Genomic DNA, 16,661 nt, shown 5'->3' with positions numbered 1-16,661 from the left:
AAGGCCGCTTTTCCGTCCAAAAGGTACAGTTTCGAGATTTACATACAAACTTTTGTTTTGGTTAACCGGAGTTGTTCATTTGCTGGCTTTGGTTTCTCTTAAATTTATCCCAAAAAATTATGGGCGTGGCTCTGTTTTTGGTTAAATTTTAACAGTTTTTGGATTAAGAAAAACGATCCAAACCAGAAACAATTTTTGTAGATATCAAATATTTGTAACAGAACCGAGAGAAATTACCCTGAAACCGAACCAGAGAATTATAAAAATCTTGATGGCCGAATCTCTAAATTCCGAAGGAATCAGAACCTATAAAACCCAACCTGAACCGAACCGAATATTTTGAATGCCCATGCCTTATCTTTTTTTGTGCACAAAGTTAAACAAAAATTTAACTGAACTTGTTACCAACCATATTTAGCTCAAATAAGTAAGTCTGTTATTTTCTCTCTCTATAATTCCCGGGAAATAATGTTTACCATTTCTCTCTCTCTCTCTGAATGTTGTCTTAGTTGTATTTTCTCTCACCTTGATTCCTCAGAATTTAATTTTGTCACAGACTTCACGATTGGTTACTGGATTAATTCTTCTTTCTGAATCCAGCCCACTTCCTCCATTTCTCTGTTTCTGTTCTTCCTTTTTTCTTTCTTCATCTCCAGATGTCACATTTGGTTTGCGGTAAAGAAGAAAAGGAAAACGTTTTTGATTCATTCTCTTGATAAATGGCTTTTCTTGATTCTGTGTTGAGACATTGGAGCCTCCTCCACATTTTGTTTCTCTCCCTATCTTTATGTTTCCTCCTCGTCAGATCACAAGAACCACCTTTCTTTACACAATCTCCACCTCCACCACCACCTCCTCCACCTCCACCTCCACCACCACCACCACCACCTCCTCCGCCACCACCACCTCCACCACCACCACCGCCTTCTTCTGCACCTCCACCACTTGTTAATGTGACAGACATTTTTCCACCACCTCCAGTAGCAGAGACAATTGCGCCTCTGCCTTCACCTACTCCTCAACAGCAGCCTCCGCAGCCCAGGTCAGAATCCCTTCCACCGCCTCCTGAGCCACGGAGGTTTGGATCACCAGATGAACCAAAGAGAGGTGGATTAAACAAAGGGGAGACGGTGGGACTAGTCTTTGCAGGGTTAGCAGCAATGTTGCAGGTCTTGGTTGTTGTCTTCTTGGTTCTCAAAAGAAGGCAACTTCTCCAGCTCAAAGAAACTCAATGACATATGCTAACAATGTCTGAATTGACACACAGCTTACTTTGTTAGTTTCAGATGTCATTTAAGAAATGTTGATAAGAGTGATGAAGATCAGAGAGAGGAGAAACTTCAAAGTGTTAACTAACAATGTAACAATCTTTTCTCTAGGATTCTTTAATGATTTGCACAAATGGTTTCTTCTTTCAAGATGAATCTGATTATGTTACAACCACTGTTATCTTGGTGCAATATATGGATTCCAAGGTGCATTCTTATGAAATGATGATTGGTTCAAACAACATTTCTATATAGATATCCTCCAATAGTATATGTACAAAAGACAAACCAAACTTTAAATCTAAAAGGACTACGCAAAAGTACCTTCTCTTTGAAACCTCACATTCTCTCCATCATCAAATATAAAACTCTTACTTGTTCTGGAAACAGTCTTGAAGTTGTTTTCTTTAGAAACCCACCCCAGAAAGAATATACAACAGAGGACTCTAGCGACCAGAGAAAAGAAGAACAAGCACGGTGATCAACAGTGCAACGGTGAATATCAAAGCCTGTGAAAAATGCACAGTTTTGTAACCAATACCCTTTATTACAGCTGATCAAGAAAGGATGTGTGTGTGTGAGAGGGAGAGAGAGACTCACAGCAATAGCAGAGGCAGCAAGACCAGATCTCTCGCGTGGATCTCTACGGTAATAGTTAGTGAGGTATAGAAATGTGGCAAAGTACCAAGCAAACGGGAAGAAGAACCCAAGAAGAAACCTAACATCAAAGAGGTTGGTCAAATGAATCTTCTACTGCTGGTTCAAGCAAAGACAAGACAATAATAGTAGAAGAAGAAAGACACTCACGAGAGCCATCCGATTCCAAAACCAAAGCAAGGAAGAGGCTTATAGAAGAGTCCTCCTAACTCATTGCCCTCACCATCACGGATCAGAACATACTTTCCTTTCTTTTGTTCCTCTATATCTGATTTTGATTATTTCAACAGTTACCAACCAATCCAATCATACTGAAATAAATAAAAATGCTCTGAACATTACTTACTCTCATTCATGGTGAAAGAATATATGTATATATATATATTTATCTTCCCCTGTCGCCAAGAAACCTGAACATCAATCAAACAGACATTTCTCATGTAATAAAAGACAAAGCTGAGTCCTTTACAATACAGATTTTTTTCTAAAGAAGCACCAAGCTGATTGATTCCTTTTGGATACTGAACATCTGAAGAAGAACGAGAAATCTCAGGAAAGATACATTCCCAAATTTATATTGTGATAATCCAATTACAAATTAGAGAGTAGAAAAACAACGAATAAACCCTTCAATTCTCAGGGGAATAAAAAGGACGAATCTTTTTGTTTTTTTCTGAGTAAAATTTGCAAGAAAAAGAGAGGGAAAGAGAAAGTACCTGGAAAATTGCAGAAAAAGATGGATTGATCGAGAGAGAGAGAGAGAGAGAGACTGCCTGAGAGATTCGGGGACCGTCACCTACGGGGAAAGAGAGATTCTTGCCTTTCTTTCTCTTTCGTTTCGTTGCCTTCTTCTCTATTTTTTTTTTTTTTCTTTTCTCCACGTAGCTCAAAATTTTGTTGGGTTTTTTTCTCAACATAACAAAACGGCAGTAAAACAATTTTTTTTTACAAAAACTCAATATTATTTCAATTAACAAATATAAATAATACTTCGTCCGTTTTAAAAAAGAAAATCAATATTTTTTTAAAAAAATTAATTTTTATATTTCTGAGGTATTAATTAATGGTAAATCATAAACTTCAAAAATAATAATTTTATTTATTAAAATTTTATTGGTTAAAAAATTCGTTGGAAATAGTTATTTACAAAAAAAATGCATTGGTAATCAAAATTTAATATGTTTTTGTGTGAAAAGTTTTAAAACATACTTTTTGAAACGGATGGTCTCCAAATATATTTTCAACATATAAAACCCAAAAAATCTTTGTCCAAAAAAAACCCCCAAAAAATCAAAATGGTACAGATTGTTAAACCAGATAAATGTGAGGACATAGACTCTTATGAGCTTTGATGTGTTCTTTCGTCACTGACTCACTGGTGTTGGTTCTTTCTCTGATTGTATCGAACTCGTATGCAAAAACAAAATAAGCTCTTATAGTTAGGACGAAGAGATACAAGCAAGAAGGGAAGGCTATAATGCACATCTGCAACATGAGTAAGAGTAAAAGACTAAGCGATACTAAACCATGAAAAATCTTTCCCAAGTTTTGGCTTTCCCATTGTACTGGTTTTCGTAGTTGAAAAACTAATAGACACTGGCTGGCACCTATATAACAGAAGTAACTGACAAGAAGACTACATTGCTAGAGGTTTGTTTTTGTAACACGTACGGACTCAGTAACATAGTAAGAAGAAACACTACTATAGAAAACAACAAGGACTTACAGAGTCACTGGTGAAAAACCAAGATGGGCACTGAAAGCATCTAGACCATTAAAGAAAAAAACATGTTGAAGCTACAAGCAGAGGGTACATGTTGAAGCTTTTTCAACGATGGGCCGGCTTGCACAAGTTACAAGCATACCAAACCCTTTAGATCGAATGCTAATATAACATGTGGGTTAAGTCAAGTGCAGATAGAACGGTCCTTTTTCTTCAGCAACAAGGGATCACACAACATGGTTATTCAAGCTGCACAAGAGAGAGACAGAGACAAATTAGTATTCAGAGAAGCATAAAGAATATAGTTAGAACTCATATTGTTCTAGCATAGGGGCTTTGACACTAATTGTATTCGCTTGGTGTTTTAATCATCATGGTTCTATAAGTGATTGGTTCTTGTAACACTTTATTGATCTAGTGGAGTTTGGGAGCAAAAGTCCCACGAGACGAATGAGTTGGAGGCCGGAAACTCATTAAAGTTGTTTGTGTTCATTAGCTTAACATATTCCTTAACATACAAGTAATATGTTGGTCGCTTAGGTTTGAAATAATACAAGGCTGAAAATGTTACAGTACTAACAAATGGACAAGACTTCTATCAATGTTCTTGTAACTCTTTATTAACATTGTTCAGAGAGAAGCTTTTATCATTGCAGAATGCAGAATATCGTACGGTCGAGGTGAAAGTTGACTAAGATTTTGACTTTCTAGAAAGGCCATACTCTCAGCCCATTAATAGCTTATGACTAGGCTTTCTGAATGCTATGTTGTGTATATTGTATATATACTGGAATTAGGTTTTCTCCCGTGATTGATGAGTAACCCATAGACCAAAGGAAAACACGACCGAAGCGTTACTAAGTGAAGGAGACATTTGATCCAAGAGATACGACGACAAAGCTGGTATAGTGATGATGTACGCACAGAGGAGGAAGTGGTCGGCGGAAGAAGAGGAGGCGCTTCTCGCCGGAATATGCAAGTACGGTCCGGGAAAGTGGTCTTATATTATCAACGATCCTGAGTTCAGGGCTCAACTTTCTAATCGCACTAACATTGACCTCAAGGTACATACACATTCAACTACCGTTCTTTAATTTCTATACACATTGGAACTATATATATAACTTGTGTTTTAAGAAAAGAAAAAAACTATATAACTTATGTGTATATTTATGCTTTGTTGTTTACTCTTTTCTCTTGTGCAATTTGAAGGATAAATGGCGTAATATGACTATCAAGGAGGAAGCAAAGACTTTAGTTAATAAGATATGAGCAATGAATTTAGGTTTGTTAGACTTGGCCGAGAGGTTTGATTCTTTTGCAACATTTTATTCTTCTAAGAAAATAATGTTCTTTGGTTTCTTTATTTTAATTATTGTTTTCTAGCAGCTTGTGCTGATGGTTTATCTGACATCTTTCCCTTCATCAGCAATCAATAATGATTTTGGTATCAGTGGGTTTGGGAGGACATTCCTCCATTTCATCTTTCTAGAGTTCTTGGTCGTTTCTATGGATACTACAGCTAAGTTTTGACCTGAACAGTGAGTTTAATTGCTGAGTCAATAGTACTGATCAAAACGGATGGAAACAAATGGTTATCTAAGATTAGCTCTATCTGACAATGAGTTCGGTACCTTCTAAACGGACGAGGTGTATAGACTAGCACAACTACGATGACTTAAAAACATTCTGATTACTTAACATTTACTAACCGCCTTTGTTGCAACTTCATGTGTTGAGCTCAGACATTCTGCAAACTTTACAAAATGGTCAAGAAATTCTTTCACCCTGGAAAAGAATGTACATAATTGCTTCAATTTCACTTATTCCTAACGTTTGACTCCAAGCATGAACATCCAGGAATATGATTAATTTACTCATATCAAGTATTTAATTAATTACACTGGATCGATCCAGTTACAAGTTTTTATTTGTGAAGATTTTTCAAGATATATGAAACAACTTTGAGACAAAGAACACGGGTGTATATCAAATTATGAATACTGATCATTCTTATTATGAGGCACAACAATATATCCATCTATAAAACTGATTTTGTTCTTTGCCTCTAAGCTAGTCGTCAGTTATAAATTTGATTGAATAATTCGTTCCATCTAGAGGCTCAGAGGTTAAATACTAATCCACGATGATCAGAGCGATGATAATGTATGAATCGAAATGTAATTTCATTGAAGAATAAATAATACAAAGCTGAGCTGAACTCATTGCTCTAATACCTCATAATATATAGAAGAGCCGATTGTAACAAACTACTTTTTTTCATTATAATTATAAAGTTTAACTATGAATAATATTCAAGTATGAGCTATCTAATAGCTTCTTAATGTTTTAACTCTTAACCGGTGTTTTTAAAACCGGACCGGAAGCTGAACTGGATAATTTTTGGGTCACGATTCAATATGGTTCGACCGGGTCAAACCTGATTCAATAAATCTGGTTTAATATATTTCTGTTGAATAAATTTAAAAGTACTGTTAGTAAATATGGTACACAATTAAAATATAAATGGATTTTAGACATCAAACTTATAAATATAAATTAATTTTATGTTTATATGGATGATTTATAGATTTTGAATAATTCTATTGGTTTTTATCAGTTTAGTAACTATGAAGTTCAGTCCAGCTATATAACCGGTTTATGGTCGAACCAATTATTAGATCCAACCCGACTATGTAACCGATTCATGGTCGAATCCGGTTCAACCGTCGGGTCGGTTCGGTTTTTGTAAGCAAATTTGCCACCAATCTTACTCTGCAATAAAGAGGAAAACAAAGGGTAAAAGTGGAAAATCCTAAACTGAATAGAAAAACAATTTCCTAAGAGAAAACCCTAAACACCACGAGAAATAAAAGGGGACTATATAAATACACGTTTTACTCTCTCTCTACCTCTATCAATTGATATTGCACTTTCTCTCTCTATAAACTCTTTGTTCTATCTCTTCACATTCGGGTTCAGATCCAAAGTCTTTCACTTTTGCTCTTAAAAGCTTTCATCTCTCTCCTACACAACTCAAACTCAAGGTTCGGATATATCTCTTTTTCATTATACTTTCTCTGTGTTGGTTTGGATCTTATCTGATTTAATGTCTTTGCGATTGATTTGCTTCGGACTCCTTCTGGGTCGAATTAAGTGTTTTTTTTTTTCAAATCTGTGATCGTTACAGGGATCAATTAGTGGCTTGATTTGATTTTAAGCTGGTTGATAATAACAGAGTTTAAATATTAATATAATTAACCTCGTTATATGGTTTCATGGAGAGACAAGTATATATTTGAATGGTATCTATTTATATTGGATGAACCATTAGGCTTGTTACTCTCCTGATATGAATATATATTCAGATATTAATGCTTGCTTTCCCATATAGATGGAATCTCAAGTTTGGCTATTCTGTTACATTCATTATAATTTGATAATGCTATTGTTTATTATCTTATAAGTTACTGTGTCATGTGATAATCTTTTGCTTATTAGCTTTGATTATCAACAGTTTTTTAAAAAAAGTTATTATATGGTTTCATGGAGAGAATATATATATTTGAATGGTATCTTTGATATTAGATGAACCATTAGATTGTTTCTCTCCTGACATCAATAATATTCAGATATTAATGCTTGTTTTCTTCATGGAATTTCAAGTTTGGCTATTCTGTTACATTCTGAGATTAAGCTCATGATGTTAACATATGAGTTTCAATATTAATATAACTACTAACCCATAGGATTTTTGGAGAGACTATATATATTTGGATGGTATCTAAAATATTGGATGAACCATAGGCTTGTTTCTCTCCTAACATTATTTTATTATTCAGATATTAATGCTTGCTTTCCTCTGTTCATGGAATTTTAAGTTTGGCTATTCTGTTACATTGATGATTTTTTTTTCCCAACAAATTATGTTATTATATACTTTTATGGAGATAAATACATTTTTTGAATGGTATTTATGATATTGGATGAACCATAGTCTTGTTTCTCTCCTAACATTATATTAATCAGATATTAATGCTTGTTTTCCTCTCTTCATGGAACTTCAAGTTTGGCTATTCTGTTACATTCATATTTGATGTGTTTCGTTTACAATCTTCAAGCTATTTTTTTTTTGGTGTGTTTTTAATCTAAAGCTGTTATCTTTTGTGTGTGTTTGTTATAGTCATGGCAGGATCAGCACCAGAAGGTACACAGTTTGATACTCGTCAGTTTGACCAGAAGCTCAATGAAGTGTAAGTCTTTTAGGATCTCTACTTTCAATACTACTTGTCTCCTCTCGTGTGATTTAGCTAACTGTTGTTTCTATTTGGGTGCAGCCTCGAGGGACAAGATGAGTTCTTCACCTCGTATGATGAGGTCCATGAGAGCTTTGATGCCATGGGTCTTCAAGAGAACCTTCTTAGGGGCATCTATGCCTATGGTAAGTCAAAAAGAAGATGAATCATAGTAACATTTTTTGTATCTTTTTTCCTTTTAGCTTAGTCTCATGTGTGCTCTCCCTTATTGGTTCATTTTTATAGGTTTTGAAAAGCCATCTGCTATTCAGCAAAGAGGAATCGTACCCTTTTGCAACGGTCTCGACGTGATCCAGCAGGCACAGTCTGGTACCGGCAAAACCGCCACTTTCTGCTCTGGGGTCTTGCAGCAGCTCGACTTCACCCTTGTCCAGTGCCAGGCTCTCGTCTTGGCTCCAACCAGGGAGCTTGCTCAGCAGATTGAGAAGGTCATGCGCGCTCTAGGAGACTATCTTGGCGTCAAGGTCCACGCCTGTGTCGGTGGAACCAGTGTCCGTGAGGATCAGCGTATCCTCCAAGCCGGTGTCCACGTCGTGGTGGGAACTCCAGGTCGTGTGTTCGACATGCTCAGAAGACAGTCTCTCCGCGCTGACTCCATCAAGATGTTTGTCCTCGACGAAGCCGACGAGATGCTCTCACGCGGGTTCAAGGACCAGATCTACGACATCTTCCAGCTCCTCCCACCGAAGATCCAAGTCGGTGTGTTCTCAGCCACAATGCCGCCGGAGGCTCTCGAGATCACGAGGAAGTTTATGAGCAAACCGGTGAGGATCTTGGTGAAGCGCGACGAGCTGACTCTCGAAGGTATCAAGCAGTTTTACGTGAACGTGGAGAAGGAAGACTGGAAGCTGGAGACTCTCTGTGACCTCTACGAGACGTTGGCCATCACTCAGAGCGTCATCTTCGTCAACACTCGTCGCAAGGTGGACTGGCTCACGGATAAAATGAGGAGCCGTGACCATACGGTGTCGGCGACTCACGGAGACATGGACCAGAACACTAGAGACATTATCATGAGAGAGTTCAGGTCTGGCTCTTCGCGTGTGCTGATCACGACCGATCTCTTGGCTCGTGGGATTGATGTGCAGCAAGTGTCTTTGGTTATTAACTTTGATCTGCCGACTCAGCCTGAGAACTACCTTCACCGTATTGGTAGGAGTGGGAGGTTTGGGAGGAAAGGTGTGGCGATTAACTTTGTGACCAAGGACGATGAGAGGATGCTTTTTGATATTCAGAAGTTTTACAATGTGGTTGTTGAGGAGCTTCCATCAAACGTAGCCGATCTTCTTTGAAGAAGAGGAAGAAAAGGTTACTTGGTTTGCAAGTTTCGTATTTGATTTTTGACCCCTCTCTCTCTCTTTCTGAATCATCTCGAGACCAGTTTTTCATTTTTTTTTTCTAGTATTCAACCAACTCTTTCGAACATATGTTGTTTCTTTTTACCATTTTTCTTTTTTAATATCATGCAATGTTTACCTAATTTTCTAATCATTCGTGATTGTTAGAAGGTTTATGGATTTAGAAAACCGTCGACATAATAAATGGCCGTAATTAACAATAAGTGATATGTGCAACAAACAAATCTTAATTTTTCTTTTTTTTTAAATAAAAGAATTTGGATTGATCGACTTACGCATATTCCTTCAAATTAAAGTACAACTATTTTTAATCTAATTCAGCCAAATCAAACTAATTGTATTCATTGCATTAATTTGGTTTTTCATCTTAGGTAAGTATATTTTGATTTTTTAATAATATGGTTTTCGTTAATTTAGGAAAAATAAAATTAGAAAAAATAAAGTGATGATCTAGAACGAAATAGTATAAATACACAATGATAAATTTTAAAAGATAAGATTATTTCTTTACTTTAATGCCAAGATTATTTTTGTAAACTCTTTTTTTTATGAAATCACATTACATATAAAAATATTTTCGCTTTAAATTTTATAAATGTATTATAGTATAAATGTTATTTGGAAAATATAAAACATAAATTTAAATTTAAATTAAAAAGAAAAAGAAAAAGAAAAATCTTTTGTATTCATTAAATATACCTTAATTTCTTTTATTTAAATTAATTTTTAATAATTTGAGAAAAAAATATTTAATCAAAATTATATTGTTTAAAATATAAATTATATTATTTAAAATTATCTTTTTAATCAAAGATCGGTAAGTTGCAATGTCTGATTTTTCTTCATTTAACAACTATGAGAAGATTTCTGAAAAGACTTCTCGAAAGTTTAAGCGAAAAATAAAAACTATGAGAAGTCTTCTCCGAAGACTTAAATTTTAAGCGGAAAATTAAAAATTATGCGGGAAACTTAAATTTAAATCTTAAAAAGTATATCCTATGATCTAAGAAAACACATTAAAGCCACATGAGTTGATATTCTTGAAGTTACTTAACACTGTTGAAAGCTAAAAAACATATGTTGAAGTTGAAAATACAAGTTTTACAAAAACTAACATAGAAGATTCCCCCAAAAGTCTTCTCTCATTAGGTAGAAACATTAATAAACATGAAAATTACTAACTTCATAATTATCACTAATTATGTTATAAATTTCATTCCGGAGTCCAAACATTGACTAATATACATGAATTAATAAGAAAACATTATAAAGTTTTTTTTTAATTTTAGAGAAAATAAAAATTTATTAAACATTGACTTAGAGACTTCTTCTCTAAGAAGACTTCTAGAAGTCTTCCGACATAAAACTTCTTGGAAGTCTACCATTTAAGTCATTTTCCCAATTGCAAATTTACAAACTGAAAGTCTTCTTTTTTTGTAAATATATTGGCTTACCTTTGGTTTTGAAAAAAAAAATCTCAAAGATGTTAGAAAAGACTCTCGTGGAAGTCTTCTTATTTCTTTGTTGTTAACAAAATAAGTTTGAAGACTTCAAGAGAAATCGTCTTTAAAAAACATAGAGAAAGTCAACTGTAAAACTAACATATCCATTGATCAGGAGACTTTTGTACTCTTAGCGAACAGATCTGTAAAAATTCAAAAATCAGTCTTAGATCTAATGAGGTTCATGTTTACTTTCTTCAAGCACACATCATTTCTTAGTGAAATTTATCCACTAGTTCTTGACCAAAAATCATGAATTTGAGTAATTCTAATAAGCTTATAAATTGTGAAATAAAAAGTTGGATGAAATAAGAGAGAATCTGAAAGGGAAATGGTTTGTGTTTGTAAGAAATAAGAATATAAAAATAGAGATGTTGATTTTATGTGCATTTAAAGCTTGAAATTGGTTTTTCATGGTTGTTGGTGTATTGATGATAATAGCAATGTTGTAAATAAAAGAGGAAAGGGAAATGGTTTGTGTGTGTAAGAAATAAGAATATAAAAATGGAGATGTTGATTTTATGTGCATTTAAAGCTTGAAATTGGTTTTTCATGGTTGTTGGTGTATTGATGATAATAACAATATTGTAAATAAAAGAGGAATATAAGCATGATTGAGTAAATCAAGCAATTTCAACAAAAAAAAGCATTTTCATGAATAATTCAAACTTTTAAGGTGAATAGAAAAAATGAAAGTTCCAAAAAAAATCATGGGTTCATTTTGCATTTAATGTTTTGTTTTGAGTCATTTTTGCAAAACCCCCAAAAATTTATCCATCGGCTTAATAGTTCTTGTTTTGTATTTTCGAATGTGCAACTTAATGGAAATTGGTTGGTTTTATGTATATCAAGAAATATTTTAAATTTAACCAAGTCAAAATATTTTTTATCTATCAAACAAATAAAAACTAGAAATTTTGAAAAAGATTTTTGGTCAAATTAGATCCTTTTATATCGGAATTTTAGAAGATACATAGCTTACTTAAATTAGATATGTTTCAATTTTGATTCATCTATAAATATGATTATCTGTGTTTGTAATTTTAAAACACATTTATTTAATTATCAAAGATGAAAAATGCTTTTCAACCTCCGCTTATTGGTCGTGTTATGCTCACAATTCTTCTTTTCGGTATGTATTTGTATTTGTATTTTCATTTAAAATTTTATTATTATATTTTACAATTATTTAAAATTAAATTTATTCTTATATCATATTATTTTATATACTTATATAATTTGTATATTGAATTCTATAATCTTGAGTTTAGCAATGTTCCCAAAATAATCAATGATAAGAAAGATATGTTCATAGTTTAAGTTTTTATTTTACTATAAAAAAACTCTTTCAACCAAAAACACTAATTTTCTGTTTTAAATAAGAAAACTGAAGTTATATTTTAACTATTGTAATAACAGGAGTAATGACGATTGCTCTGGAAAGAGGACCACCATCAAAACCAAAAACTTGTTACGACATATACCCAATCAAAACAGGAGAATGTGATATTACTCAATGTAGAACTGAATGTACCAAAAAAAGGAAAGGAGATGGTTTTTGCACTAAACAAAGCCAAGGAAAGAGTGACTGCAGATGCCTTTATAGTTGTTAACCCTGATTTCTTATCTACATTAAAACTCAAATAATATTTATAATAATACATGCCTTTATCAAAGAAAAAAAATAACAATATTATTAATTGTTGTTAGTTTTGTAGCATAATAAAGTGTATTAAGTTGCCGAATATAAATAAAAATAACAAATATTGATATGTTGGTTGTCTTTTGCCTTTTTCTTCACTAAAGTGAATTGATAAAATATTATATTAGAATTAGTACCAAAAAATCATGTAAAATTTGAAAATAAAAATAATTAAAACTTAATTGTTTACCGTGTAGCAATCTTATGGATAAAATGATATTTATTTATTTATTTATATAATTAATATTTTAGTTCTTAGTGAAATTTAAAATTAAAAGTGCTGGTGAATACCCAACACGGAACTAATGAAATATAAATGGAAGTACACAATCATATTTCATGGGAAGGCGAGTAAAATTTTGAGAAATTGCTTGCATAATATATTAAATTGGATACAAAATTTCAAAAATACACTCAATCAAAAAGATTATAATATTTACGTTTTAAAGTTTAGTGCTTATTATTGTTTAGAATTTAGTAATTAGTGGGTGAGGTTGAGTTTATAATTTTTTATTAATAATTTTTAAACATTTATAAATAATTTACGAGAGTTAATTTTGTTTTTTTTTTGTTTTTCATAAAAAAATAAGGTATTTATTAAAATGGTAACCATTTAAATGTAATAAAAATTAGAATTCCTTCTAAGTTTTTAAAGAGTGTATATATGATAATGTGACCTTTTGCAAAATTAAAGGAAAATAATGATTTATAAAGTGCTACTATATCATACATTATTTTTGAATTTCTAAATATCTAACACATATACATTATTATTTGCGAAATGATATTTTGCATTTGAGATCTCACGTTAAATACTAGAATGATACGCTTAATGAATAATAAAATGATTAAATTTTTATTAGCTAATAGAAATTTAAAACATATTTATATATAATTGAGAGAAAGTCTAAATAAATTATCAAGGAGTATTCCAACTATCTCCCATCTTCTTTTTCGGATGACAATTTTTTTTCCTTCTAAAACAATTAAGAGGAATAATGTCAAGTAATTTTTATTAGCTAATAAAAATTTAAAAAATATTTATATATAAATGAGAGAAAGTCTAAATTATCAAGGAGTAATCCAACTATCTCCCATCTTTTTTTTCGGATGACAAATTTTTTTCCTTCTAAAACCAATCAAGAGGAAAAAATGTCAAGTAATTTTTCGGATTTTAAAACTATACGAGGAAGTTCACAGACAGCATATTAATTATTCTCGTGCTCATGCATGGATATAAGTATTAAAAATATATATGATAAAAGTTACTAATATTCCAATTATATTTAAATTATTTTGTATTATATATATGATTTATTTAAATAATATTGTAATATTTTACTTTAGATATATGTAATTTAGATATATAATATTTATTCGATTGAGTTTGTAATTAGATTGTATTTACTTCTCCAAATTTAACCCTAGTATTTTTTTTTTCAATACCATAGTATTTTTTGTGCTGAAATAGAACAAAATTATAATTAATTTTGATTTTGCATTTAGATTTTTGATTTTGGTATAGAAATTTGTTAAGATCACTTAAAGCATACCAATGAAATGACCCAACAACTTTTTTTTAAAAAAGCTTCGGTAAGATCACACTGGAAATGAAATGAAAGTTGTTTTCAAACTTTTCTTTTTGACAAAGGTTGTTTTCAAACTTTTGTTATATATATTATAAATTTAGATGATTGTGTAAGTCCAAATAAATACTCTAAAAATAATAAAAAGTCTATTTTTGTAATTTCTATAGTCTTTACTTTTTAGTTTTTTTTCTTACCTCATCGTATCATCAAAATCACACGTGTTATTTATGGCAGGAATTCTTCAGATAATAAAATTAATAACATGTCATTTTAACTTTCAAACTTTTTTTGACAAAAGGTTGTTTTCAAACTATTGTTAGTATAATTTTAGATGATTGTGTAAGTCTAAATAAATAGTTTTAAAATAATAATAAGTCTATTTTACGTTATTTGTAGTCTTTACTTTTTAGTTCTTTTCTTGTCAATCTAAAAGAGACATATAGTATCATCAAGATCACACATATCATTTACGGCAGGAGTTCTTCAGATAATAAAATTAATAACACATCATGTATTGGCAACATTACATGTTCATTGGCCACGGTGAGCATCAAATGAAGTCCTAATTTCAGCGCAATATAAGTCTGTAACATAACTTGTATGATATGCAGAAGAGAGGTCGACAACAGCTTCTTCTTTAAAAACCCATATCCAGATAAGCCTTCAACGTCAAGTTCCAAAACACAGCATCACTGATTTCTAACTCGACAAACAAGCAAACACAAAAAAACAAGAAACACACAACACAACAAACAAGCAAAAGATTTGAAAAGAAAACCATGAAAATACGAATGGGGAAACTCTTAATTGCCGAACTGATTTTGAGTGACTAAAATGACCATAAGTATAAAGGCAAAATGAAATTAATGATCTCTAACGGACAAATAAATGACTGGACACGACATTCTATTTGTTTACACATTATGAATTTAGTGTCTGTCAGTCCAGTAATATAGAATTTCCCAAAAAAAATAAAGCTTTTGACAAAAAAAACATTTTTAAAACAGAGAGAAAGAAGTCGATTAAAATTACCGGACTGATTATTTATGAGTGGACTAAGTAAATCATAAGTATAAAAAGACAAATGAAACGATCAATGACTGGACGATGTTCTACTTGTTTTCACATTATGAATTTATAAAGTGTCTTATAATCAATCCGGGCAATATAGAATCTCCCTCTTCCCCCCAAAAAAGAAGCTTTTGAGAAAACAAAAAGCATTTTAAAAAACAGAGAAAGAAAGAGGATTTTGATACCTTACGGCTGAGAGAAAGGGTTACGGCGTTTACTTTGGGAATCAGAATCACGGCCGATAGCTTCGTCGTCGTGGTACATGATGTAGCTCCCGATTACAAACATGATCTTGTTTTCTATGGGTTGTATTAGGATATGAGCGACGGAGAAGAAGGGGACGGGAAGTTGCTCTCCGGCTCCATGGTTCGGAAACTGATTATTATTATTATTATTATTATTTTCTTGATGGAAAGGAGAATGGGATTATCTGATGTGAGATAGTTGGAAGTGGACTTTTTATAGATAAAAAGGAAATCTAACAACGACTACTTCCCGAAAACCAAAACAGAAACGGCTACTTTTCAAACGGCTAACACGAATTTTTTTTTTTCACTTTTAATTAAAAAAACGGCTACCTTTCAAAAAAAACAAAAATATATAATTTTTTATATAATTTTCGCTTTAATTAAAGAAAGAGGGTTATTTTCCGAAACCCAAAAAAATTAACAAAGGAAAAATTAACATTTTTAAATTTGAATGTTAATTTTTGATATATTTTTTAAAAAAAAAGTTTGCATAAGAGATATTAAATTGCATTTGGGATTTGAAATATATACCTTTTCATGTAGTAGTTCCACAATTCGTGTGTTGGTAAGGTTAGGCAGCAAATGTTTGCAATTCCAAAAAAGCCGTTATGGTTGTAGCAATAATGTAGTTTGTAATGTATTTCTTTTTCATTTTCATTAATATTAGTGTACACATACGTAAACGCAGTTCAGTACCCTCTTTCTTTTGTCTAATATCTAGTTATATAAACGATTTGAATAGTGAGAAAAAAGAATATAATTTTTGTTTTCTTTATCTATCTTCAATACACTTACATAAAACAAGAGCGATTTGCAAGAAAAATATACAATAACTGAAAAATTTGCAAAAATAGAAAAACTCTAGAAAACATGGTTGTCAGACTATTTGTCTAGGAGTATTTTACCATATACTCCTTCTTTAATTAAGTAGTTTAAATTTTAATATAAAAAAACCAACATAATAAAAAAAGTTTGTCTCCGTTCCACTGGTGTCGCCGCATCTCCGCCGCACCAGAACGTTGCCGTGCCTGCGTCTTCTCTTCTTGCTGTCGTGTTTGCGTCTTCTCTTCTCGCTGCCGTGTCTGTGTCTTTTCTTCTCGCCACTGTCACAACTCCGTCGTTCGATTGTGGGCACATGAGATGAAGCTTATGTTGGGATTGTGAAATCCCATGTCCAACTCTATATTATCCGATTAGTACGATATTGTCCACTTTGGGCCTAATTAG

General features: G+C 32.3%; 3 protein-coding genes and 4 non-coding genes across 8 annotated transcripts; 6 read left to right on the top strand and 1 right to left on the bottom strand.

The window, feature by feature from the left end:
• The first annotated feature begins 41 nt into the window (after positions 1 to 41).
• Positions 42 to 1,691, top strand: LOC103832729 (leucine-rich repeat extensin-like protein 3). The gene has a single exon (XM_018653816.2). It carries the CDS (start codon positions 720 to 722, stop codon positions 1,233 to 1,235), a length of 516 nt encoding a protein of 171 aa, XP_018509332.1. The 5' UTR covers positions 42 to 719; the 3' UTR covers positions 1,236 to 1,691.
• LOC103832624 (60S ribosomal protein L18a-like protein) lies at positions 1,498 to 2,925 on the bottom strand. Of its 2 annotated transcripts, none has more exons than XM_009108668.3 (5): positions 2,642 to 2,925; positions 2,272 to 2,454; positions 2,076 to 2,193; positions 1,869 to 1,986; positions 1,498 to 1,777 (listed from the first exon to the last, which is right to left on the bottom strand). In XM_009108668.3, the coding sequence occupies exons 2-5, from the start codon at positions 2,363 to 2,365 to the stop codon at positions 1,715 to 1,717; spliced, it is 393 nt and encodes a 130-aa protein (XP_009106916.1). In that variant the 5' UTR covers positions 2,366 to 2,454; positions 2,642 to 2,925; the 3' UTR covers positions 1,498 to 1,714. The 2 variants fall into 2 exon arrangements, with proteins under 2 accessions (XP_009106916.1, XP_009106917.2); XM_009108669.3 differs by having other exon boundaries at positions 2,272 to 2,335; positions 2,642 to 2,921.
• Positions 2,926 to 6,455: 3,530 nt separating this feature from the next.
• On the top strand, positions 6,456 to 9,452 carry LOC103832621 (eukaryotic initiation factor 4A-1). The gene is made up of 4 exons (XM_009108666.3): positions 6,456 to 6,695; positions 7,832 to 7,901; positions 7,986 to 8,089; positions 8,190 to 9,452. Exons 2-4 carry the CDS (start codon positions 7,834 to 7,836, stop codon positions 9,254 to 9,256), a joined length of 1,239 nt encoding a protein of 412 aa, XP_009106914.1. The 5' UTR covers positions 6,456 to 6,695; positions 7,832 to 7,833; the 3' UTR covers positions 9,257 to 9,452.
• On the top strand, positions 7,003 to 7,076 carry LOC117127574. The gene has a single exon (XR_004450594.1). It is a non-coding gene; the product is annotated as a small nucleolar RNA snoR98 (small nucleolar RNA).
• Positions 7,229 to 7,335, top strand: LOC117127572. The gene has a single exon (XR_004450592.1). It is a non-coding gene; the product is annotated as a small nucleolar RNA snoR98 (small nucleolar RNA).
• On the top strand, positions 7,436 to 7,550 carry LOC117127573. The gene has a single exon (XR_004450593.1). It is a non-coding gene; the product is annotated as a small nucleolar RNA snoR98 (small nucleolar RNA).
• LOC117127571 lies at positions 7,627 to 7,737 on the top strand. The gene has a single exon (XR_004450591.1). It is a non-coding gene; the product is annotated as a small nucleolar RNA snoR98 (small nucleolar RNA).
• Positions 9,453 to 16,661: the final 7,209 nt, after the last annotated feature.

This window comes from Brassica rapa, chromosome A08, assembly GCF_000309985.2.
Source record: "Brassica rapa cultivar Chiifu-401-42 chromosome A08, CAAS_Brap_v3.01, whole genome shotgun sequence".
In the NCBI taxonomy this organism is placed as follows: domain Eukaryota; kingdom Viridiplantae; phylum Streptophyta; class Magnoliopsida; order Brassicales; family Brassicaceae; genus Brassica; species Brassica rapa.
Note: the sequence above shows the minus strand (reverse complement) of the source record. Positions and strands in the feature narration are given on the sequence as shown.